Source organism: Leucopleurus acutus, assembly GCF_964270905.1.
Source record: "Leucopleurus acutus genome assembly, chromosome: 5".
Classification (NCBI taxonomy): domain Eukaryota; kingdom Metazoa; phylum Chordata; class Mammalia; order Artiodactyla; family Delphinidae; genus Leucopleurus; species Leucopleurus acutus.
In genome coordinates, this window is record NC_139147.1 from 72,085,240 (window position 1) to 72,112,775 (window position 27,536).

Consider the following 27,536-nt stretch of genomic DNA (forward strand, 5'->3'; position numbering starts at 1 on the left):
GTCAAATTCTTCATTCCCATGTGGTAAGCCCTCTATGGCCACAGAGGCCTGGTCACTGCCATGAAAGAACTAAACATTACCTTCTTACAGATATGTTAATAATATCAGAATTTGGCTCTATTGGAGACACAGCTACTAGTTATCACTTGGTTGGTGACATTTCTAGGGGAAAGTAAATGGGAGTCTAGGGTGGGCACAAATTAAGAATGGGGCCTGGGTGGGAAAACAATTTGCCTAATGCCATAAAAGGCTTCCCATGGCCGAAAGGCTTGCGAAAACAGGATAGACAGATGTCCCATTCTGGGGGATATTGAGAGGTTTGGAGGTGGGATTTGAGCAAGGAATAGAGGAAGTTGAGAAAATGGAATTCACTGGTAGAGGGAAAGGGAAAAGATAAGGACAATCAGGCCAGTGTTTCCCAAATAAGAGTGACAGACTAATCAGCTTCCTCGTGGGTGGGCTTCAACTTTGACTGACAGCTGACTAAACAAGAGTGCACATTTTCCTCAATTGGAGAGCGGAAAAAAAGGAAGATAAGTGATGTTGAAAGAGTTGCCATTTATACCAGTCCACTGAAGAGGAAGTTTGGGATTTTTTCCTTTTTTCTTCATTAGTATAAAAACATTACGAACTTCAACCCACTCAAGTTAGGCTTCCATCTCCAACATCACATTGAAACTGTTCTTGGTCTCCAATGATTTCTTGTGTCTAATGAACACTTGGCCCCTAGGAAGAATTAGAGAGTCGGCCACTAGATGCTTTTTGAACATTCTCTCTTGGCTCCCTTGACAACCCACTCTGGTGTTTCTTCTCCCTCACTGGCCTCACCTCCTAGACGGGGCCTCTTCCTGTTGGTGATCTCCAGGCCTGGGTTCTGGGCCCTCTTCTTTAACTTTCTTCTGAGTCACCTCATTCTTTCTCATGGCACTGAACTCCATCTACAGCGCTGATGATTTCTCAAATCTCTAAGTCCAGTTCACCTCTCTTCCTAGCTTCAGAATCACGTGTCCAACTTGCTATACTACACCTGCACTTGGAAGTGCTGCAATTAACACATCCAAAATGATTTCTATCCCACCAAATCTGCTTGATCCCCCATTCCTGCCTCAGGAATGACACTAATACCTACTCATTGCATGAAACTTGAGTCATTCTTGATTTCTCCTTCCCTCATTGCCCCACATCTAATCCAACAGTTAAGTCTTTAAATTTCTACCTTAAAATGCATCTCTAATCTGTATACTACTTCCCAGTTCCATTGCCATGACGCTGGTCCAGGCAATTTCCGTTTTGTACCCTGATCATTGCAATAGTCTCTACTCTTGCTCTTTTGCAATCCACCCTCCACACAATAATGGCTTCTTGTTATACTCTATATGAACACTATATGAACTCCTTACTGGGCCTAATAAGGTGTTGTATGATCTGGCTTTTACACATTTTATGCCACTCCCTTTGCTCACTACATGCAAGACACGTTGGCCTTCTCTCAATACCTCGGATACATCAAAAACTTTCCTGCTCCACAGCCTTTGCATTTGTTGTTCTCCTTGGAAGTTTTCCTCCTACTCTTAGTATGGGACACCTTCTTTTCATCCTTCAGGTGTCAGTCTAAATGTTAACTCCCCAACATCCTATTTAAAGCAGAATTCTCTACTGGCTCCTTTTCCAGTTTTGTTCATAGTGTTTGAATCAAATCTATATTTTTTTATTTGTTTACTATCTGTATTCCTAACTAAAAAGAAAGTTCTTTGAGGGCAGGGGCTGTGTCTGTTTTGCTCATCATGGTCTCTCATAACTCCTGGTTTTTCTCCCATTAATTTAGTAATTACTTTTTTTCCTTCACTTGTTTAAGCTGAGTCCTTAGTCATTAGTCACTGCTGATCTGAAAGACTAGACACTGCTTGAACTGCCATTATGTCAAATACAGAATCTTACTTTCCTTACAAGGCTAGCTAACCCAGTGATTTCATGAATAGTTCAACCAACATTTATAGAGCATTTATCATGAACGTTCAACATGTTAACTAAGAGCAGAGAAGAAGCTAACAAACATTTACCCTTGACAACCGGACTATGAACTAACCTTTTTCAATAAATACTACAGTGTGCTAAACATGAGAATATGAAAGCAAGCAAACCTGAATTGTATTAACAAAAGTAGTATCCAGAGTCTTACCTCACAAAAACAATAATGCAAGAAAACTAATACTGAAAAGTTTTTGATTTTATTTCCAAGATCAAATATTACAACAGGACATTTACATGTATTTATAAAAAAATGCAGCAGTTGAATTTATAGATCAGAGGTTTCCTTGAGTTTGGTCCCTCTCTCAGCACAGTGAGCTGATGTCTTCAAAAGACTTCCCTCCCTCCCCAACCCCAAATGTCCCACCGCCCCCCTCCCCAATTCAAGTTGCAATATCAATATAAAGCAACTGGGTACAACACAGCAAGAATATTCACAATTTGGTACAGCCAAAACCAGAGGATCACCAACTGAGAGAAAGATCCTCATTTTAGAAATTATTTACCTATAGACTATGTGTATCTATAGATATATCACACCCAGTTATCTAAGATTTCCCTGGTTTTAGAGCAAGTGGAAGTTCCATTGAGTCTTAGCCAGCAGTTACAGCTCTGCTTTATCTAACGGCTTGTTTTTCTCCTCCTACAAGTTTAGATTTTCTACGGCCTCCATATGTCTTCAGATTTAAGGCTTTCCCTAGCACCTTTATTATCACTTACTAGAAATACAGGAGGGTCTCTAGTGTGTCTTGAACAAAAAAATTTAGTGGATGATCCAGTTGCCCCTTTCTCACACGGCCCAAAGCCTTCTTCCCACTCTTGAGAAGAACTGCAGAAATAAATGATATCTCCTAGCACCACGGGATTAAAGCCCAGAAAACTGAGAACTATACATATGTGCATTTTAGGGAACACTTGCCAGAAACATTACAATAGAAGCACTGTCTCTGTCCATTATCTTCTTGGATTCAATAACAAAGTTACACTACAGATTAAATTTAGAGCCTGTCCTGCATTAAGAATGCAAATCTCACTAAGACCACCACTTTATCCAGAATAAGGTGAGTACACAAACATCCCAGGGAATTTCTAAACACTGTGAGAAACTGCTTGAGAACACTAAAGCAAATACCCTAAGTTGACTTCACTCAAGCCCCCAACCCACCCCCATCCCTATCCCCAAATTTCATTCCTTGGTTAAACTTCTCTGAATAAGATGGGAAGTGAGGTTTGGAAAATGACATGGAAAATGTTTAAAGAACACAGTTAGTGATGACATGCCAGAATTGGACATCCCAGATGATTCAGAACGCATTGTTCAAACTAAATTCATACAAAGCATGCACAGAAGCCTACAAACACTCCTGAGTGTTTCCATGGAACAATCAATACCTACTTTGTTTCTTAAAGGGTTAAAAAAAAAAAGACACCAGATGCTTAGAAGTTGTTAACAATCAAACGGAAAACCATTCTAGAAAGAAAGATTCTTAAGAGTGAATAAAATTGTGTCTAAAATTCATGCCAAAGCTTGGCTGGAAGCCCCTCAAAGTCTAAGTATTGTGGTAGCATCAACTGGTACTCATTTCTCTACATTTAAGACTAGAGGATTATCTCATAGCTTTACTGTCTGTTTCCCAGCAAGTTTTAAATACCCTTTCCAAACCGAAGTGACAAACCTAGGAAAGTAACAAGGCCCAAGTCCCCCAACAGGTAAGATAAACAGCCCCTACAAACTTCTTACCCATTAAGTGAAAAGTGGAGGTCACATACTCCTTTCATTCTAATTAGCATGTAAGAGGGGATTTTCTGGTGGCAATGGTCACTCCATATGAGGTTTAACTTACAGGGCAATGAATTATCAAAAAGCTACTGTTAAGAGCATCTGATTATCAGTGTCAAAAACCTATTTATATTTTGAATCACACCATTTATTGGTATTTTCCATTATTAAGAACACAGAAGCTTTGAGAAAAGCATACTATAAAGCCATTTTGTTGAAAACAGAAAGATATCCAACTGAGCATCAACATTCCAATGCCATTAACTTGAAATATATCCCGGTGACATGTACTTAAAGTCAGTGACCTTGACAGAGGGGGAAAAAAGCACAATGGCAGGGAATGGCTCCATATCAAGAATTTCTCCCTTATCAGATAAGATGCCCATATTGAGTTTATGAAAAAAGCAAATAGAAAAGATTTTAAGGAAGGGAGAATTCAATTCCAGGTCAGAATTTATCTAATTATTTGAAATGTTTCCCATTTTATTTACCATGTCTAATAAATGAGTGATTCATGGTGGCCCAGTTAGATTAACAACTTCTTTTAATGGAGGTAAAATTTTTCTTATGTTAAGTCCAGCTTATTCTTCCAATTTGTAAACCCAAGTGACCTTATAAGGGATATAAAATCTTAGGGCATTTTGATCTCTGTAGAGGAAATATTATTAGGCAAACAACAAAAATTTGCTGTTTGTTGCAAGAGAATTAAATACAACAAGGCAGCTTTCCATATTTATAGATTAATATTTGATTGTTCTTAGGCAAAATACTACCATTGGTATTTGTATCTCTAATCCTACAAATAAATCTGGTTATCTTTTGAAAATACAGAAATGCTAAATTATGTTTTATTAAAGTAGTTCATATTAGATTGCTCAACTCTACTTTGAGATCATATGTCAAAGCAAGGCCTGTACCAAACACTATCATGTTTATGAGAATGACTGAGATTCTAAGCAATACAACTGCATTCCAAAGGCCAAAAAAGGGCGGAGGGGTATCATGGAGCTAGCTATTCTATATTTGGAATAAGGATTCTTAGGTAGAGAGAAAATGAGTTATAAAAATGATGTTTGCCTCAAATTCTTTCCTTGTATATTAATTTATGAAAAATGAAAAATGTTAAAATTTAGAAATGGAATTTCTTAAACACAGCCAATTTTCATTAAAAATCAAGACATTTTCTGAGAACAGATGTCAAAAATCAAGAAGAGAATGGAAAAATAAAATAGAAAATTATATTAAAAGATTTTCTAATTTAAGGGTCTCATTATATCCAATAATTTAACCACGAGATCACTTCATGGGAAAACTACCAAGGTCATCATAATCTCTACTGAAAAAAGCTAGATTCTAAGCTTTCTCTCTAGCAGGATTGATACATAGGTGAATCAAAGACCAAAATAGCCATCACTGAAATACCAAATTTCTACATGTCAGGAGAAATCAATGTCAGGCTTGGTGTTCTCTGTTGGTTATTTTCAGTACTAAAGAACATTCTTACCACCATTCTAAAATGTGTACAGTGCAATACTCAACTGCATGGTGAGGCAGTAACTAAAATGCTAAGCAAGGCAAATCAATGAAGTTGAATATTCATAGTACACAGCTGTCTTTAAGTGGTCCTACTGGAAAACTGCCATGTTCACCAGAAGGGTGGGTTCTTCTTACTCTCATTTAGTTTTACACAAGACATTACTTATTCATCAACCCCCATCCCACGATTTACTATTGAGTAGTACTACTGAATACTATTTACTCTCTCTCTCTGGCTCCAAATGAAAGAGGGCCAGAGAGAGAATGACACCATGGAGATACACTCTATGGGATAAGAAATATTTTAAAAAGTCGGCCTAATTGGATCTTGAAACACTTGTTTCTGTCAAAACCAAGTGTGACTTCTATAGCTTACACAAATCAATTTCCTAACAACTGCTCAGCCAGTAAAGTGCTTTGTTTAAGCACACATACAAAATAAAATTTAGCTCTGGTGTCAGTGAAATATTTGGTTCTCATTAAATTTTAGTCATACTCAACACTATTTAGGAACACAGCATTAAGTTTTAAAAGTAATGAATTGTGTTTAAAAGATCATTACTAGATCTGTAACTATTATACTCTCCTTTCTGGAGATTACAGTCATCACAGTAGGGTAGAGCAAGTTACTGGGCAAATGAAACCTGGACACAGGAAAAAAAAAAGCAAGAACTGATTAACAAGTATACTTTTAATTACTCTAGGGATAATATATAAAATAAAGGTAAGAGACTAAAAGCATTAAATTTTGGAGTGGAAAGGATTCAGAGATAATCTAATTCAGTGGTCTACAATCTGTAGGTTCCAAGAGTTTCTGCAAAAGGTCTGCAATTCCATATGCACATTTACATTTTCTCCACTTATGGAATTAATGATATTTATACTTAACCCCACAACTCCCCACCACTGCTGAATTTTAAAATTACAAGCCCTTTTACTTGAACAGACTAAGAACTATTGATCTAGTCCAGTTCTCTGTTAATTAGAAGCAGAGCTGTTACCCAAGTACACTTATTGCCTACATATAGTGCCCTTTCTGCATATCATATATAATATATTGTACTATACATTTAATTTGTACCTGGGTATAGAAATTAAATCTTTCCTTCACTTTTCAGTAGCAAGTGGCTCCCTCTGGTATTTTCCTAAGTATCCAAGTGAGATCCCTGCTAGCTAAAATCTTTAATCCTGGAATCAATAATTCTTTCCTACTTGGGTACTAGTTATGCCTTACTGTTAAAACATCATGCCCTAAATCTAGTAGTTACAAAAGGTGGAACTAAAGAATACAGGTAAGTCAAAAGAAAATCTGAGCCACAGTGTTTGCCACTTTCCAGTTTTATTTTCCTAACTAAAGCCTACACTATTCTTTACCCTTTCTAAACTTCTATTGTAATTATGGTTCAGTCTCAAAAAGGTAAGCATTTACATATTCTCCTATTATCTCAAGTGTAGTGTGTCTCTCCAACTGGATAAAACAGGCAGGAACCAGATCTTGGATTTCAAGATTTTTCCAACTTTGATTAAGCACTCAAATAATTGTTAACTTATAGAATCAAGGAAGTAGAATTTTATAGGAGATTTAAAAATATACACATAGAAGTTTCAATAATCTAATACAGATGGGATATAGAAAAGATAATTGTATCTTTTCTGAGAAATGGTTAAAAATTTGATAAAATTCTTTTTTATCCTTTCCATTTTTTCTTGGCAAATAATGCCATAGTTATTTTCCTCTTACATTTTCATCACTGCATCATTTTAAAAAAGCAATCAGTAACCTGCCCCTCAAAATAACAGTGTAAATAAGAATTTATAGGCATAGCACAAATCTCACAAGCTTTAAGGAAAAAAATCAAATGATAACTTACAGAGCCAAACAATGCGAAGATAACCTTTTGAGCAAATTGATTCCTATTGCAGGAGACTACAGCATGGGAGTGAAAAAAGCATGAATGCCAATTTTGATTTTGCCACTTACTTACTAGCTGTGACATCCTGAACAAGTTCTCTGCACTTCAATTTTCTTCCTTATCTATAAAATGGGGGAAATATCCATTTGGTAGCGTTCTTAGGGAGATTAAAGGAGAAAATGCACATAAAGTACTTTGCACGTTAGTTACTCAAAATTAGTTCCCTGTTCTTCCCTCATTTGGCTGTTCTCTTCTCTGGTTCCTTCCTAAATCAAATTCAAAAGACTTCCTGTTACCTTTCCCCTGCTAGTTTTCATTTCATCTCTTTATATTTGTCTCCTGTCATTTACTCTCAAAGTCTATCTTGTTCTTTTCCTCCTTACCTTTTAAGATCTCTCTCAAGCTGTTTCCAATACCTACAAGGAATGACTATTTTTACCTATCTTACTAACTTCATTTTATCTATTCAATAAAACCTCTCCTCCAAAGAGCTAAGGAATTTGCAGAAGAAATAAGACATACTACCTAAGTGGATTAAGTTCTTGAACAAAGCACAATCCATACTCTTCTTGGGTACAATCCATAATGCCTCCCCCATGGGCCTCTATATCAAGGCCAGGATAATTACACTCCTGCCTCAAAATAAAATAAAATCCTCTAATCTTATACTCTAAACACTCCAGTTTTATCTAAGTTGGATCAGTATCTCACGCCCTATCTCTTTGATATGCTTACTTATATCACTTTGATGTGGTCATCTCACAGTAATCGAAGTTGAAAAAGTCACTTTGGTTTCTCATAAATGGATATGCCAGGGCTGAGCTTATCAGAAAGAACTACATCTTATCATTAACGAACATGTTGTCTCAAGTTCTCTAGATATGTTTTATAAAAAGAAACTAGTAGGTAAAAGAATGAAACAGAATCCTATGGGGAAAATTCTTGACTTCATATTTTTGACAGATTTGGACTTTAGCTGTGACTTTGCCGAGTGGAGATAGGTGCCATGACAGCACCAACACTGAGCATAACCTCATTTCTTACCCTGTGCCTCCCTGAATTTCTAGATTTCTGACCTTGTCTACAACCAACAATTTTTTTACCCTCTAATGCACCTTTGTATATAGCTCTTTCCTTCAGATAGCAAGTATATTATCCAATTTCAGAGATACAACTGAGGAATTAACATGAAAACCATGCCTCCTCACTAAATCAGAAGCTGCTAGTTAGCCTCGAGAGCCTATGAAAAAAACACCGAAGTGGTATTACTCAGTCACCAATCTAAAGAGAGAACTTTGACTCAAGGTATAAATGAAATTGTAATTATATAAATATATTTATAAATATTTATACAATTATATACTTATACATAAGCACTTACACAGACTTAGAAAAAAATGTAAGAACATTAATTCAATAGGACTCACTGAAGAATAAACAGAATTTTCCATGATTTCCTTGAGGAGATACATAACTCATTCTTTAGAGAGGGTCCCTCAAAGTCCAACCATTAGAAACTGTATTCGCTAATTGTGTACCAGCAAAAACAAGCATGTTTTTTTTTTTTTAATCCCCTAGTTGCCAAGAGAGTGATCTTAAAGTAGATGGGAACCTAAAGGTCTCTGAGCAATAGCAATTTATGTTCCTCAAGCAGAAGAATCAGTCAATCTAAACCCCAATTGACAAAATACGTTCATTCTGTATTATGGTTTTATAACAAGTTAAAGTTCTGATTTTTGCCACCAGAGTTACTACTACCCCTTCAGAGGACTCTAAAGCTCAAAATAAGAATCGAGCAGAATGTGAAGCTGATAAATCAAATCATATTATATAGATTCAAGATGGCCTCTTCTAAATAATACTGAAAAAAGCATTCATCAACTACAATTTGAATGTGGCTTTTGTTGGCAGAAAAAACCCACATCTGAAGATTACTGGTAATCTTCCCCACCTCCCTTACTAAATGCTGTCTTATGAATTGATTTTAAAGGTCTTCTACTTAGAGAGGTTTTCAGTTTTGATACCTTTTGCAAGAAACAGCATGAGGAATTAGGCTCATTCAGTCACCAGAGCCTTTTAGAGACTGTTCCAACCAAGGGTAAAAAATGAATCATTATTTCTAACCAAAGGAACATGGTTAGCAACTCTCAGCTGCATCTTTTCTTTTTCCCCTGGGGCATACATTAAGTATGCCTTAAAGTACATAGGACAATCAATAACCATAGTGGTTACAACTACAAGCCACTGTACTCATGATTATTGAACATCTGCCTTCCTACAGATCACTTGTGGACCCAAACAATGGAAGGGCCAAAGGAACTATTATGCTGCACTGGCAAGAACAGCAAGCACCTTCCTATCCCAGTCACCACAATATGCTCACGAAATGTCCATTCCAGGACTAGCAGGATCAAGATAGTTTATAGAGTAATAAAGAAAGCTGTCTCAGGCTAGGATATTGAAAGCCACCCCATGCTACTCACCCTAGTTTAACATTCTTTCTGTCAATAACACATATCATGGAAACAATTCTAGCTGGGAAGATGGGAATCCTTTGAAAAAAATTTTAAATATGATGAGCAATAATTATAAAGGACGCTTTTTCCATGTAAACAAAACCCTGGACACTGTTACACGATTATTTCCTACATGAATAATAAAACAAAACATGTGTTAGAGAATTTCTTCTCCCTACTAAACATGGGGCTTACAAAAAAAGGAGGCTGCTCTTATTCTGAATCTAGCCATTCCTTTACCAAAGGAGTCTGAGGAGTAACATTATCATTTGATCCCAAAAAAGTGCTGTGTAAGAGACCACTTATTGGAACATACATTTCCTGCTGCCAGTACTAGGAGGTCTTATCCTAACACTTCCATTTGGTCACCAGATTAGGTAAGAAAGAGAGAAAAGTAGGAAAAAGAAGAAAATGGGAGAAGAGAGAAAAAGAGGGGTGGGGTGGGGTATGTGAGACTGATTATAGGAGAGAACAAGAAATAAAAGAGAAGGCAGGTGACTTGCTTGCCCAACTTTGGCTCTATGGTCCTATGAGCCAAAATACATACTCAGTGACATGGTATCTCACAGAAAAAGGGAAAAAAAGGGGTAAGCTGAGAGAGGTCAGGCCATGATGTTAATTTCTTTCCTGTACAAAGACAGTCTCTTGAGGACAAAGGCCTGCCTCCTGTAATGTAATATCATAGTCCAGATGAGAGAGTTTCCTTCGAGGAAAGTTGGTGAGAAGTTCAAAACGTTCATTTGGATATCCTTTAGATTGGACATGCTTCACCAAAGCCTATGAAAAATAACAGAAAGACAAAGCTGTTAGATGGAAACAAAAAGAAAGAGCATATTGAAGAGTTAAAAATATAACATTCATTTTAAAATCAGATAAAAGTTTAAGTTATTCTTTCAGATAATTGAAGCTTACTCTTATGGAAGGGCCAATATAACCCTCTGGATGGGGAGATACTAAACCTGCACCCAATAATTTAGAGCCATTAAGTGATACTGAAATATACAGGGTTATTACTGTCTCTCCAATAAACAAACCCAATTTCTTCCCTGGTGGTGCAGTGGTTAAGAAGCTGCCTGACAATGCAGGGGACACGGGTTCGAACCCTGGTCCAGGAAGATCCCACATGCCGCGGAGCAACTAAACCTGTGCGCCACAACTACTGAGCCTGTACTCTAGAGTCCGCAAGCCACAACTACTGAGCCCTTGTGCCACAACAACTGAAGCCATGTGCCTAGAGCCCGTGCTCCGCAACAAGAGAATCCATCACAATGAGAAGCCCACGCACCACAATGAAGAGTAGCCCCCGCTCACCACAACTAGAGAAAGCCTGTGCAGCAATGAAGACCCAAAGCAGCCATAAATAAATAAATAAATAAAAATAAAGTTCCCTTAAAAAAAACCAAAAAAACTATTGTCCTAATTTTTAAACATTTTATCAGTTTTCCTTCTTTCTATTTATCAGGGAAGATATGTCGTTCATCCTATCTTGTCACCTGTGCATTGAATCCCTTCTTGTCATCTCAGAAACTGCCACCACGGAATACCACTCTTTTACAGGTATCTTCAACATCTTCTCTGCAGATACCTCCCATAAGACTTAAACATGCTCAGTCTCTCCTTTGATCATCTTTTCCCCTCTGATTACTGCTCACTCCCCACTCTAGCTTCACAACCAACCTTCTCAAAAAAGTGGTCTATACTTGTTGTATTCATTGTCTCATCTCCCATTCCTTTCCAATTACTAGACTAGGGAGACAGTCTGGATATTAGCACCAGAGGCCAGAGCCTACTTGCATTCAAGTCACAGTCTTCAAGATTCTAATTATTTTTAGCCACAGCAAATGGCCAGGTATGAACACCTGACTCAAGGAGGATCCATTCATAGGCTAATCTAAGCAAGTCAGACTCATTCTCTTTTCTAGAAGTTGAAAAATATGGAGGGAGGGCCCATCAGCTGTGGACTCTGGAGGAAAAGGCCCTCAAAGCACCGGTATGACAGACTATGTACAAGCTGTTTTGCAAACAAAAGCCACCAGAATACAGAGAGAAGAATGGTATGAAGTAGAGAATCACAAGGGGAAAACCCAACAGGCCCCACAAGAGAAACACACAGGAAAATAGTCTTGGTTCTTAACTACTTTGCAGTTCCAGCTACTAGGAAACCCAGGAGGCCCCTCTACAGTCTTCAAATAACCCCACTCCCCTTTTCCAGGTAATAATTTCAGTTGGGTTTCTATTACATGCAGCCATGGAACAGAAATGCCTTGGCTACAATGGACTATGTGAGTTGCCCAAGATAATTTGGGAAGGAAATAAAGCAGTTGGAATTAAGATTCACCACAGTGAAGTTTCCAGTTAGAGGTCAGACCTAACACATATTTCAAAGAATCATCAAGCTAATTATGCCAATTAGTTTTTCTGCTTCGAGTAAATGCTTCCAATTAGATATACTTACTAGTAGTTTAGCTTGCTCTGGAAGAGTGATTTGTTCCCTTTTTCCATCTGGATACCGCAACATCAGCTGTGCTTTTGGTCCTAAAGGAAGGGTTAAAAAATATAGAGAGAGATATAGCTGCTTAAGATAGAAGACTAATTTAAACAAATAAACAAATCCCTTCAGTAATATTCAAGTATTAAGTAAAGGAAATCTAAAATGTAACCCACCATTTACATCAATGCCCTCCACTATTCCATCTGATTTTTCAGGTGACATCTCCAATATTTCTGAATCCATCGCTGGCAATCCTTGGTGGTTTGTGGCTGTTCCAGGCTCAGTTCTGGCAGGGGGCTCAGTCAGTGACCTTCTGTTCTCCTCTTTTCTATGCCCCAAATCTTTGTGGGGAGACTTTCTAGACTTGGCAAGATTCTCTATCTCCTCCTCCTCATCAGAGCCACAAACGGATATGAACTCCTCACTGCCAGAAAAAAGTTCAGATTCAGATTCTTCATCTGAGCGGCTATCCTGTTTTGTCTGTGTGGAATCAAAATGTGTCTCCTGCAAGGAGGCTCTGATGGCAGCTTCTAGCTGGCTGTCTTCACTTGCATCTATAAGACTCTCCTGCAAGATGCAGTCATAAAACATGGGTAGAAAGAAAAAGAAAACAGTTAAACCAAAAAATAATCAAGTCAAATAGGGCACAGGAAATGTAACAGCTTGCCATTATTATTTTCTGCTGGATGTATCTCTCCTATTAAATTTTAAGCTATTTGAGGGCAACAACTTTGTCTTACACAGCCAAGTTGGAATGGAATTTTAAAAACAAAAATAAAAACTGTCATACCATCTGGCACAATGATTGCAAGCACAAGATTTGGTGGTAGGGGAGAGGAATCAAGAAAACAATTTATTCCTTGCCCAGAACAAGACATGAATTAAGATTTCAAATATAAAACCAAAACATCAGTATTTAAAATGACTAAACACAGAGAAAGATGTCTATCTTGCTTACCATTGTATACTTCAACTAGCACTGCTTTGGCGCACAGAAGGGTATCAATCAATCAATAACTCAGTAATGATCATTTTTCAAAAAATCTAACAGTCAGATCTTTAACATTCAAAACAAAACACCGCAAAAAAAAATATGAAAAAACAACTATATTTTCCCAAGCTTAATTTCAATGAAGGTTTTCACTGTGATCATGAAAAACAATTTTCAATAGCTTTTGCCTTGGAAAAGTTCTAATGTCACAGGTTTCACTAAACTTATTGAGTCACAAAATATGAATTGCTTGAATGGAACTCATTTAGATCCTAACTCAAAACAAATTATACAAAAAAAATTTTTTATGATAGCCAAAAATTGAACACTGGATACCTTATAATATAAAGGAACTATTGTTAATTTTTAGAGGTTATGTTAATGGTACTGTGACTGTTTTTTAAAAATAAAAAGAACCTTTATCTTTTAAAGATACATGCCAAAGTATTTAATGAATGAAACAATGAATTCTGAGATTTGCTTCAAAATAATGCTCAAAGGATGGGGTATAACTGTAATAAGACTGGCCACATGTTGTTAATTATTGAAATCAGTTAATGGATACACAGAAGCTCAATAAATTCCTTGTACTTAAAAATTTTCCACCATAAAAAGTTTAGGTTGCTAACAAAAAACTAAAGGACCCTCAATTTGGCTTTCCCTATCTGCCAATCATATAGCAAAAAAACTTTTTTAAATTTTAAAGAAACTTAAGGCTAATTTACCACCAAAAAAAACAAAAACAAAAAGCAAGTAGATGTGCCCATGTGACCTGCAATGGCTTAGGTGAACTGTAGGTTTATAATAATGATATTGCATAACGTGTAGCTTGATTTTTAAAGATTGCTGCCATGGTAGACACTGCTGGCTTCCTACCCAACATTCTTTCTCCTCTGAATCCTTACTTACAGAATCCTAATTATATCTATAAATGAAATATGTCCTACTAAAAAATTCTATTTACCAGTTCCCCTTGCAGCTAAAAAAAATTGTGGAATGGAACTAAAGCAGCACTTACAGAGAAAGTATAGAACTAAATGCCTACATTAGAAAAGAAAGTCTCAAATTAATAACTAAATTTCCATCTTAAATTAAAAAGTACCCCATACGAAAAAAATTAAATTAAACTCAAACTATGCAGAAGGAAAAAGGACAGAAATCAACCAATAACTTAGGAAACAAAAGAAAAATCAATGAAACCCAAAGCTGGGTTTTTAAAAAGTCAATAAACTTGATAAGCCTCTAGTCAGACTGTCAGGGGAAAAAAAGCCACAAATTACCAGTTACAGGACTGGAAAAAGGGCCATCCCTACAGATACCACAGTCATTGAAGGAATAATAAATACAATAAACAACTTTACATCTTTGACACTTCAGGTAAAATGGACAAATCCCTGGAAAGACACAACCTACTAAAGCTCATTAAAGAAGAAACAGATACCCAAATAGTCCTATATCTATCAATGAAATTGAATTTGTAGTTTAAAACTTCCTACAAAGAAAACTCTATGCCCAGGTGGCTTCGCGTGTAAATGTCATCAATTATTAAGGAAGAAATAATACCAATTCTACACAAACTCTTCCAGAAAATCAAAGAGGAAGAAATACTTCCTAGTTCATTGTGAGGCCAGCATTAACCTGATACCAAAGCCAGACAAGATCAAGCTCTTACACAGAAAACAAAAGACAAAAAAAAAAAAAAAACCAACTATAAACCAATAACCCTCATAAACAGAGATATAAAAATTCTTGACAAAATTTTAGTATATCAAACTTAACAATATATAAAAAAGCAATGCATCATAACCAAGTGGGTTTTAGCCCACGAATGTAAGGTTGGTTTAACATTAGAAAACCAACCAATGGAATTCACTAAAAAAGAAAACCATATTATCATTTCAATAGATACAAAAAATCACATTACAAAAACCTCTCATAAAACCTCAGCAAATCAGGAATAAAAGGAAACTTCCTCAATCTGATAAAGTATATATATAAGAAACATATAGCTAACATCAAACTTATTGGTCAAATACTGAATAATTTCACGCCAACACCAGAAACAAGTTAAGGATGTCTAATCTCACTACTTCTATTTAACTTTGTACTGGAAAGAAAAAGAAAAAGAAATAAAAGGAATAGAGATTGTAAAGGAAGAAGTACATCAGTCTTTATTTGCTGACAACATGACCATGTATATAGAAAATTCTAAGAAATCTACAAAAAAGTTACTAGACCTAATAAGTGAGTGTAGCAAGGCTGCAGGCTACAAGGTCAATATACAAAAGCTACAAAACATTGCTGAGAGAAATTCAAGGCTTAAATAAATGGAGAGATATATGCCATGTCCATGGATATGAAGACTCAATGCTGCTAAGATGTCAATTCTCTCCAAAATGATCCATAGAGCTAATGTAATTCCAATCAAAGTCCCAGCAGCTTTCCTCGAAGAAAGTGACAAGCTGATTCTAAAACTTATACTGAAATGCAAAGGACCTGAAATAGCCAGAACAACTATAAAGAACAAAGTTGAAGGGCTTACACCATGCAATTTCAAGACTTATTACAAAGCTATAGTAATCATTAAGACAGTAAAATAATGACATAAAGGTAGACAAATCAATCACTGGAAAGAATAGATGCCATAAACCCACACATCCATGATCAATTTCTGACAAAGGTACAAAGGCAATTCAATGGGAAAAGGATAATCTTTTCAACAAATAGTGCTGGGACAAGCATACAGGCATAGGCAAATAAACAAAAAACCCCAACTCAACCCCACCCTAATACCATATACAAAAATTAATTCAAAGTGGATCACTGACTGAAGAGCCAAAACTATAAAAAATATGAGATAAAATCTTGGGTTAGGCTAAGATTTCTCAAATAAGACACAAAAAGCATGAAGTATAAAAGAAAGCTGAGAGAGGCTTCAAGAAGGCAGACGAGTAAGACATGGAGATCACCTTCCACTCCACAAATACATCAGAAATACATCTACATGTGGAACAATTCCTACAGAACACCTACTGAACACTGGTAGAAGACCTCAGACCTCCCAAAAGGCAAGAAACTCCCCAAGTACCTGGGTAGGGCAAAAGAAAAAAAAAAAAAAACAGAGACAAAAGAATAGGGACAGGACCTGCACCTCTGGGAGGGAGCTGTGAAGGAGGAAAGGTTTCCACACACGAGGCTTACAAGCCCCTTCATGGGCGAAGACTGAGGGTGGCGGAGGGGGAAAGCTTCAGAGCCAAGGAGGAGAGCGCAGCAATAGGGGTGCAGAGGGCAAAGCGGAGAGATTCCCGCACAGAGGATCGGTGCTGGTCAGCACTCACCAGCCCGAGAGGCTTGGCTGCTCACCCGCCAGGGTGGGCGGGGGCTGGGAGCTGAGGCTCCGGCTTCGGTCGGATCCCAGGGAGAGGACTGGGGTTCGCCGCGTGAACACAGCCTGAAGGGGGCTAGTGTGCCACGGCTAGCCAGGAGGGAGTCTGGGAAAAGGTCTGGAACTGCAGAATAGGCAAGAGACTTTTTCTTGCCTCTGTTTCCTGGTGCACGAGGAGTGGGGATTAAGAGCGCTGCTTAAAGGAGCTCCACAGACGGGCGCGAGCCGTGGCTATCAGCGTGGACCCCAGAGATGGGCATGAGACGCTAAGGCTGCTGCCGTAGCCACCAAGAAGCCTGTGTGCAGGCACAGGTCACTATCCACACCTCCCCTCCTGGGAGGCTGTGCAGCCCACCACTGCCAGGGTTCCGTGATGCAGGGACAACTCCCCCGGGAGAATGCACAGTGCGCCTCAGACTGGTGCAACATCACGCCGGCCTCTGCCGCCACAGGCTCACCCGGCACTCCATACTCCTCCCTCCCCCCGGCCTGAGTGAGCCAGAGACCCCAAAACAGCTGCTCCTTTAACCCTGTCCTGTCTGAGTGAAGAACAGACGCCCTCAGGCGACCTACACGCAGAGGCGGGGCCAAACCTAAAGCTGAACCCCGGGAGCTGTGCGAACAAAGAAAAGAAAAGGAAATCTCTCCCAGCAGCCTCAGGAGCAGCGGATTAAATCTCCACAGTCAACTTAATGTACCCTGCATCTCTGGAATATCTGAATAGACAACAAATCATTCCAAATTGAGGAGGTGGACTTTGGGGGCAATGATATATATTTTCCCCCCTTTTTCTCTTTCTGTACGTATGTGTATGCTTCTGTGTGTGGTTTTGTCTGTACAGCTTTGCTTTTAGCACTTGTCCAAGGGTTCTATCTGGTTTTTTTCTGTTTTTTCAGTATGGTTTTCAGTGCTTGTTATCATTAGGGGATTTGTTTTTTGGTTTGGTTGTTCTCTTCATTCTTTCTGTTTTTAACTACTTAAAAAATTTTTAATAATAATTTTTTGTTTTTTATTTTAATAACTTTTTAATTTTATCTTTTTCTTTCTTCCTTCCTCCCTCCCTTCTTTCTTTCTCTTTTCTTTCTTTTCTTCCTTTCTTTCTTTCCTTCCTTCCTTTCTCTCTCTCTCTCTCTCTCTCTCTCTCTCTCTCTCTTTTTCTTTCTTTCTCTCTTTTATTCTGAGCCATAGGGATGACAGGCTCTTGGTGCTCCAGCCAGGCATCAGGGCTGTGCCTCTGAGGTGGGAGAGCCAAATTCAGGACACTGGTTCACGACAGACCTCCCAGCCCCACGTAATACCAAATGGCGAAAATCTCCCAGAGATCTCCATCTCAAGGCCAAGACCAGCTCCACTCAACGACCAGCAAGATACAGTGCTGGACACGCTATGCCAAACAACTAGCAAGACAGGAACACAACCCCACCCATTAGCAGAGAGGCTGCCTAAAATCATAATAAGGTCACAGACACCCCAAAACACACCAGCAGACGTGGACCTGCCCACCAGAAAGATAAGATCCAGCCTCATCCACCAGAATACAGGCACTAGTCGCCTCTACCAGGAAGGCTACACAACCCACTGAACCAACCTTAGCCACTGGGGACAGACACCAAAAACAACGGGAACTAAGAACCTGCAGCCTGAAAAAAGGAGACCCCAAACACAGTAAGTTAAGCAAAATGAGAAGACAAAGAAACACACAGCAGATGAAGGAGCAAGGTAAAAACCCACCAGACCTAACAAATGAAGAGAAAATAGGCAGTCTGCCTGAAAAAGAATTCAGAATAATGATAGTAAAGATGATCCAAACTCTTGGAAATAGAATGGAGAAAATATAAGAAACATTTAACAAGGACCTAGAAGAACTAAAGAGCAAACAAACAATCATAAACAACACAATAAATGAAATTAAAAATTCTCTAGAAGGGAACAATAACAGAATAACTGAGGCAGAAGAATGGATAAGTGACCTGGAAGATAAAATAGTGGAAATAACTACTTCAGAGCAGAATAAAGAAAAAAGAATGAAAAGAACTGAGGACAGTCTCAGAGGCCTCTGGGACAACATTAAACGCACCAGCATTCGAATTATAGGGGTCCCAGAAGAAGAAGCGAAAACAAAAGGGACTGAGAAAATATTTGAAGAGATTATAGTTGAAAACTTCCCTAATATGGGTAAGGAAATAGTTAATCAAGTCCAAAAGCACAGAGAGTCCCATACAGGATAAATCCAAGGAGAAACACACCAAGGCACATATTAATCAAACTATCAAAAATTAAATACAAAGAAAAAATATTAAAAGCAGCAAGGGAAAAACAACAAATAACATACAAGGGAATCCCCATAAGGTTAACAGCTGATCTTTCAGGAGAACCTCTGCAAGCCAGAAGGGAGTGGCAGGACATATTTAAAGTGATGAAAGGGAAAAACCTACAACCAAGATTACTCTATCCAGCAAGGATCTCAATCAGATTTGACGGAGAAATTAAAACCTTTACAGACAAGCAAAACCTAAGACAATTCAGCACAACCAAACCAGCGCTTCAACAAATGCTAAAGGAACTTCTCTAGGCAGGAAACACAAGAGAAGGAAAAGACCTACAATAACAAACACAAACAAATAGAAAAATGGTAATAGGAATATACATATCGATAATTACCTTAAATGTAATGGATTAAATGCTCCAACCAAAAGACATAGACTGGCTGAATGGATACAAAAACAAGACCTGTATATATGCTGTCTACAAAAGACCCACTTCAGACCTAGGGACACATACAGACTGAAAGTGAGGGGATGGAAAAAGATATTCCATGCAAATGGAAATCAAAAGGAAGCTGGAGTAGTAATTCTCATATCAGACAAAATAGACTTTAAATCAAACACTATTCCAAGAGACAAAGAAGGATACTATATAATGATCAAGAGATCAATCCAAGAAGAAGATATAACAATTGTAAATATTTATGAACCCAACACAGGAGTACCTCAATACATAAGGCAAATACTAACAGCCACAAAAGGGGAAATTGACAGTAACACAATCACAGCAGGGTACTTCAAAACCCCACTTTCACCAGCAGACAGATCATCCAAAATGAAAATAAGGAAACACAAGCTTTAAATGACACATTAAACAAGATGGACTTAATTGATATTTATAGGACATTCCATCCAAAAACAGCAGATTATACTTTATTCTCAAGTGCGCACGGAACATTCTCCAGGATAGATCACATCTTGGGTCACAAATCAAGCCACAGTAAATTTAAGATAATTGAAATCATATCAAGCATCTTTTGTGACCATGACGCTATGAGATTAGAAATCAATTACAGGGAAAAAAACGTAAAAAACACAAACACGTGGAGGCTAAACAATACGGTACTAAATAACTAAGAGATCACTGAAGAAATCAAAGAGGAAATCAAAAAATACCTAGAGACAACTGACAATGAAAACACGACAATCCAAAACATATGGGATGCAGCAAAAGCAGTTCTAAGAGGGAAGATTATAGCTATATAAGCCTACTTCAAGAAATAAGAAAAATCTCAAATAAAAAAATCTAACCTTGCACCTAAAAGAACTAGAGAAATAAGAACAAACAAAACCCAAAGTTAGTGGAAGGAAAGAAATCATAAAGATCACAGCAGAAATAAATGAAATAGAAAACAATAGCAAACATCAGTAAAACTAAAAGCTGGTTCTTTGAGAAGACAAACAAAAGTGATAAACCATTACCCAGACTCATCAAGAAAAAGCAGGAGAAGACTCAAATCAATAAAATTAGAAATTAAAAACGAGAAGTTACAACAGACACTGCAGAAATACAAAGCATGCTAAGAGACTACTACAAGCAACTCTATGCCAATAAAATGGGCAACCTGGAAGAAATGGACAAATTGTTAGAAAGGTATAACCTTCCAAGACTGAACCAGGAAGAAATAGAAAATATGAACAGACCAATCACAAGTAATGAATTTGAAACTGTGATTAAAAATCTTCCAACAAACAAAAGTCCAGGACCGGATGGCTTCACAGGTGAATTCTATCAAACATTTAGAGAAGAGCTAACACCCATCCTTCTCAAACTCTTACAAAAAACTGTGGAGGCAGGAACACCCCCAAACTCATTCTATGAGGCGACCATCACCCTGATACCAAAACCAGACAAAGATACTACAAAAAAAGAAAATTACAGACCAATATCACTCATGAATATAGATACAAAAATCCTCAACAAAATACTAGCAAATAGAATCCAACAACACATTACAAGGATCATACACCATGATCAAGTGGGATTTATCCCAGGGATGCAAGGTTTCTTCAATATACATAAATCAATCCATGTGATACACCCTATTAACAAACTGAAGAATAAAAACCATATGATCATCTCAATAGATGCAGAAAAAGCTTTTGACACAATTCAACAGCCGTTTATGATAAAAACTCTCAAGAAAGTGGGCATACAGGGAACCTACCTCAACATAATAAAGGCAATATATGACAAACCCAGGCAAACATCATTCTCAATGGTGAAAAACTGAAAGCATTTCCTCTAAGATCAGGAACACGACAAGGATGTCCACTCTCACCACTGTTATTCAACATAGTTTTGGAAGTTCTAGGCACGGCAATCAGAGAAGAAAAAGAAATAAAAGGAAGCCGAATCGGAAAAGAAGAAGTAAAGCTGTCACTGTTTGCAGATGACATGATACTATACTTATAGAATCTTAAAGATGCCACCAGAAAACTACTACAGCTAAACAATGAATTTGGTAAAGCTGCAGAATACAAAATTAATGCACAGAACTCTCTTGCATTCCTATATACTAATGATGAAAATTCTGAAAGAGAAATTAAGGAAACACTCCCATTTACCATTGCAACAAAAAGAATCAAAGACCTAGGAATAAACCTACCTAAGGAGACAAAAGACCTGTAGGCAGAAGACTATAAGACACTGATGAAAGAAATTAAAGATGATACCAACAGACAGAGAGATATACCACGTTCTTGCATTGGAAGAATCAATCATGTGAAAATGACTATACTACCCAAAGCAATCTACAGATTCAATGCAATCCCTATCAAATTACCAATGGCATTTTTTACAGAACTAGAACAAAAACCCTTAAAATGTGTATGAAGACACAAAAGACCCCGAATAGCCAAAGCAGTCTTGAGGGAAAAAAACGGATCTGGCGGAATCAGACTTCCTGACTTCAGACTATACTACAAAGCTACAGTAATCAAGACAATATGGCACTGGCACAAAAACAGAAACATAGATCAATGGAACAAAATAGAAAGCCCAGAGATAAACCCAAGCACCTATGGTCAACTAATCTATGACAAAGGAGGCAAGGATATACAATGGAGAAAAGACAGTCTTTTTAATAAGTGGTGCTGGGAAAATTATACAGCTACATGTAAAAGAATGAAATTAGAACACTCCCTAACACCATACACAAAAATAAACTCAAAATGGATTAGAGACATAAATGTAAGACCGGACACTATAAAACTCTTAGAGGAAAACATAGGAAGAACACTCTTTGACATAAATCACAGCAAGATCTTTTTTGATCCACCTCCTAGAGTAATGGAAATAAAAGCAAAAATAAACAAATGGGACCTAATGAAACGTGAAACCTTTTGCACAGCAAAGGAAACTGTAAGCAAGCCGAAAAGACAACCCTCAGAATGGGAGAAAATATTTGCAAACAAATAAACGGACAAAGGATTAATCTCCAAAATATATAAACAGCTCATGCAGCTCAATATTAAAAAAACAAACAAGCCAATGCAAAAATGGGCAGAAGACCTAAATACACATTTCTCCAAAGAAGACATACAGATGGCCAAGAAGCAAACGAAAAGCTGCTCAACATCACTAATTATTACAGAAATGCCAATCGAAACTACAATGAGGTATCACCTCATACCAGTTAGAACAGGCATCATGGGAAAATCTACAAACAACAAATGCTGGAGAGGGTGTGGAGAAAGGGAACCCTCTTGCACGGTTGGTGGGAATGTAAATTGATACAGCCACTATGGAGAACAGTATGGAGGTTCCTTAAAAAACTAAAAATAGAATTACCATATGATCCAGCAATCCCACTACTGGGCATATACCCAGAGAAAACCGTAATTCAAAAAGACACATGCATCTCAATGTTCATTGCAGCACCATTTACAATAGCCAGGTAATGGAAGCAACCTAAATGCCCACTGACAGACGAATGGATAAAGAAAATGTGGTACACATATACAACATAATATTACTCAGCCATAAAAAGGAACGAAATTGAGTCACCTGTAGAGACGTGGATGGATCTAGAGACTGTCATACAGAGTGAAGTAAGTCAGAAAGAGAAAAACAAATATCGTATATTAACACATATATGTGGAACCTAGAAAAATGGTACAGATGAACCTGTTTGCAGGGCATAAATTGAGACACAGATGTAGAGAACAAACATATGGACACCAAGGGGGGAAAGCAGCGGGGGTGGTCGTGTAATGAATTGGGCGATTGGGATTGACATGTATACACTGATGTGTATAAAACTGATGACTAATAAGGACCTGCTGTATAAAAAAATAAATTAAATTAAATTAGAAAAAAACGTTTGTACCACGTTAAAAAAAAACAAAAAGAAAAAGGAAATGACTATACTACCCAAAGCAATCTACAGAGTCAATGCAATCCCTATCAAACTACCAATGGCGTTTTTCACAGAACTAGAACAAAATATTTCACAATTTGTATGGAAACACAAATGACCTGGAATAGCCAAAGCAATCTTGAGAAAGAAAAACGGAGCTGGAGAAATCAGGCTCCCTGACTTCAGACTATACTACAAAGCTACAGTAATCAAGACCGTATGGTAGTGGGACAAAAACAGAAATATAGAGCAATGGAACAGGATAGAAAGCCCAGAGATAAACCCATGCATATATGGTCACTCTATCTTTGATAAAGGAGGCAAGAATATACAATGGAGAAAAGACAGCCTCTTCAATAAGTGGTGCTGGGAAAACTGGACAGCTACATGCAAAAGAATGAAATTAGAACGCTTCCTAACACCATACACAAAAATAAACTCAAAATGGATTAAAGACCTAAATGTAAGGCCAGACACTATCAAACTCTTAGAGGAAAACACAGGCAGAACACTCTATGACATAAATCACAGCAAGATCCTTTTTGACCCACCTCTTAGAGAAATGGAAATAAAAACAAAAATAAACAAATGGGACCTAATGAAACTTGAAAGCTTTTGCACAGCAAAGGAAACCATAAACAAGATGAAATGACAACCCTCAGAATGGGAGAAAATATTTGCAAATGAAGCAACTGACAAAGGATTAATTTCCAAACTTTACAAGCAGCTCAATATCAAAAAAACAACCAACCCAATCCAAAAATGGGCAGAAGACCTAAACAGACATTTCTCCAAAGAAGATACACAGATTGCCAACAAACACATGAAAGAATGCTCAACATCATTAATCATTAGAGAAATGCAAATCAAAACTACAATGCAATATCATCTCACACCAGTCAGAATGGCCATCATCAAAAAATCTACAAACAATAAATGCTGGAGAGGGTGTGGAGAAAAGGAAACCCTCATACACTGTTGGTGGGAATGTAAACTGATACAGCCACTATGGAGAACAGTATGGAGGTTCCTTAAAAAACTAAAAATAGAACTACCACATGACCCAGCAATTGCACTACTGCGCATTTACCCTGAGAAAACCATAATTCAAAAAGAGTCATGTACCACAATGTTCACTGCAGCTCTATTTACAATAGCCAGGACATGGAAGCAACCTAAGTGTCCACTGACAGATGAATGGATAAAGAAGATGTGGCACATATAAAAAATGGAATATTACTCAGCCATAAAAAGAAACAAAATTGAGTTATTTGTAGTGAGGTGGATGGACCTAGAGTCTGTCATACAGAGTGAAGTAATTCAGAAAGAGAAAAACAAATACCGTATGCTAACACATATATATGGAATCTAAAAAAAAAAAAAACTGGTCATGAAGAACCCAGGGAAAGATGGGAATAAAGACGCAGACCTACTAGAGAATGGACTTGAGGACACGGGGTAGGGGAAGGGTAAGCTGGGACAAAGTGAGAGAGTGGTAGGTTATATATGGACATATAAACACTACCAAATGTAAAATAGATAGCTAGTGGGAAGCAGTCACATAGCACAGGGAGATCAGCTCGGTGCTTTGTGACCAGATAGAAGGGTGGGATAAGGAGGGTGGGAGGGAGACGCAAGAGGGAAGAGATATGGGGATAGATGTACAACTGATTCAGTTTGTTATAAAGCAGAAACTAACACACCACTGTAAAGCAATTATACTCCAATAAAAACGTTAAAATAAAAAAGAAAGTTGATAAATTGGATTTCATCAACATTTTAAAATTTGCTCTTCAAAAACACCATCGTGAAATGAATAAGCAAGCAACAAACTGAAAAAAAATATCTGCAAACCATATATCCAACAAAGGACTTATATCTTAAGTCCTTACAACTCAATTAAAAGATATACAACCCAGGGGCCTTCCCTGGCGGTCCAGTGGTTAAGACTCCACACTTCCACTGCAAAGGGCACGGGTTTCATTCCTGGTCAGGGAACTAAGATTCCACACGCTGCACAGCACGGGCCCCACCCCCCCACAAAAAAAGAGATATACAACCCAGTAAGAGAAAAATGAGCCTGAGATCTGAATAGGCTCTTTACCAAAAGAGACAGAAGGTAAAAAAGCACATGAAAAGATGCTCATATCTAAACTTGTCAAACTGCAAATTTTAAATATACTCAGTTACTAGACATTAATTATACTTCAACAAAGCTATTTTGAAATTTTCAAAATAAACTTAAATAGCACTCACAAGAAAGCAAACAGATGTGCTCACGTGACATGCAATGGCTTGGACTGACTACAGATAATAACACTGTGTATCATGAAGGCTGATTTTAAAGAATGACATTATGATGGACTCTGTTAGTTTCCTATTTTATACCCAGTCTTCTTTGCTTCCTTATTAAAAGAACCTCAACTGTGTACAAGAAAATATGTCCAGCTAAAACAAGCAGAACTCTTTATCTGTGGCTGTTTTACCTTTGTAATAGAGACGCCACCCCCTTCCCTCCTTGTCCATGCTGGAATACGGGAGTGCAGCATCTGTACTGTGACCACGAGGACACAAGCCAATACTAAGGATGGAGGGGGGAAAAAACGGGGAGGAACCTGGTTCCTTGATGACATCCACATGAGTCAAGTCCTAGACTGCTTGCCTCTGAACTTCTTGTTGAGAAAAGATGTCTTCCTTGTTTAAGCCATTATTTGTTGCTGTGTCTCTTGTACATAGTTGATCAAAATTTGTAACATTCAGAGAATTTAGTTCAGAAGTGGGGTCTGAGGTACTAGTCACCCAAATCAGCCCTATGTCACTGTCCAATTTTATGGTCCCACTCTTTTCCCTACTAAGTCCCTTAACTTTTATAAGAGATCTAGTGAGATTTTAAACTCAATTTATGTTGTAATTCATCAACTCACAAGCTCAGGCTCTGTGTTTTGACAGTATCAGCCTATGACTGTAAAAGATGAGAAAACTCTCTTAGGGAAATCACAGAAACTTCCTGGGTTTTTTAATGCCTTAAGAAAGAATTCTACTTAAGTAAAATTTCTAAGTAATGGAGGGGGGGAAAAAGAATTCTATACAAATCCTTGGCAAGCACCCATAGCCTCTCCTTAAGTGGGCACTTTATTCTAGGTAATAACTTAAGGAACTGTTTCATCACTGCATGATATTGGACTGCTAAAGTCACATCCTCTGTAACTAATTTTATCCTCACTGCCATCAAACCCAAACAGTTGCTACAACCAATGTGAGATTCCCACACCTCTGAAGGTCTCCTACTTGCAAATAATCTTGCTATCAATTATCAAACAGGTCTGCCTAGTAATAGCATATTATAGAAATCAAATATAGAAATAATCTTTGGGTGGGCCTGAGACCCAGGTCCTAAAGGTATGTAACCAGCAATAATGCCCAATTACACCATGAGAGTTGTTCTAGCAAAAATACCATTTCCGCTGCTGCTCAGACCTGGATTCCAAAAGTCCAAGCAGTGCTGCCCCTGAAGAAGTGGGTTTTTCTGTTACCAGGCTTGCTGGTCAGTCTTCCTGCTCACTGCTACATATTCATATTGTTTACTTCTAAATCCAGGTCTTAGGTCACATGCCTGATCCTAGGAGATGGGAAGTATGAATCCTGTAATTTCATTGAGAAGAGAGAACCCTTACGTAGGAAACTATCAAAATGTAAGATGTTGTGCAGCCACAAATTGTAACTGTCCACCACTTACATTATTATCTTTACCATCTTTACCTGAAACATTTCACACAAGACACTTCTACACAGTGACAGTTAACTGCCCATCACCACTTTTTAGTCATACTTACTGAACGGGCACATTTTTTGGGGGGACTGCTAGAAAGTCCATCCAGTTGCCCGTGTTCACCCAGAAATCCTGTTACTTGATCCAAGAAAGAAGATACGTCTAACTGGTGCCACTCTACTAGCTTCTGACCTAAAGATTAAAAACCAGGATATAGAAATAAAATCAACACTCTTTCTGAATTCTCACTAAGTATTTCTTTCAGCATATACATAATTAAAATTTACTGGGAACATATCCCCACCCAACACCAGCTTAAGTTACATAGTGTCTTCATAACCTAGGGGATACATTAATTATAACCAACCTAAGAGATTCCCAGCCATCATGATGGAGGAACTACTTTATCTACTGATATCATTTATTGCCATTTAGGAAGAAG

General features: G+C 37.7%; 1 protein-coding gene across 2 annotated transcripts in view; it reads right to left on the reverse strand.

Moving 5' to 3' along the window:
- Positions 1-2,443: 2,443 nt before the first annotated feature.
- Positions 2,444-27,536, reverse strand: part of UBXN7 (UBX domain protein 7) — a 68,422-nt gene continuing 43,329 nt past the window's right edge. For both annotated transcript variants that reach the window (XM_082840144.1, XM_082840143.1), the window contains exons 8-11: positions 27,159-27,286; positions 12,438-12,831; positions 12,229-12,308; positions 2,444-10,550 (exon numbers count right to left, since the gene is read on the reverse strand). In XM_082840144.1, the coding sequence (XP_082696270.1) occupies positions 10,389-10,550; positions 12,229-12,308; positions 12,438-12,831; positions 27,159-27,286 (764 nt within the window). In that variant the 3' untranslated portion in view covers positions 2,444-10,388. The remainder of the gene's footprint in view (positions 10,551-12,228; positions 12,309-12,437; positions 12,832-27,158; positions 27,287-27,536) is intronic.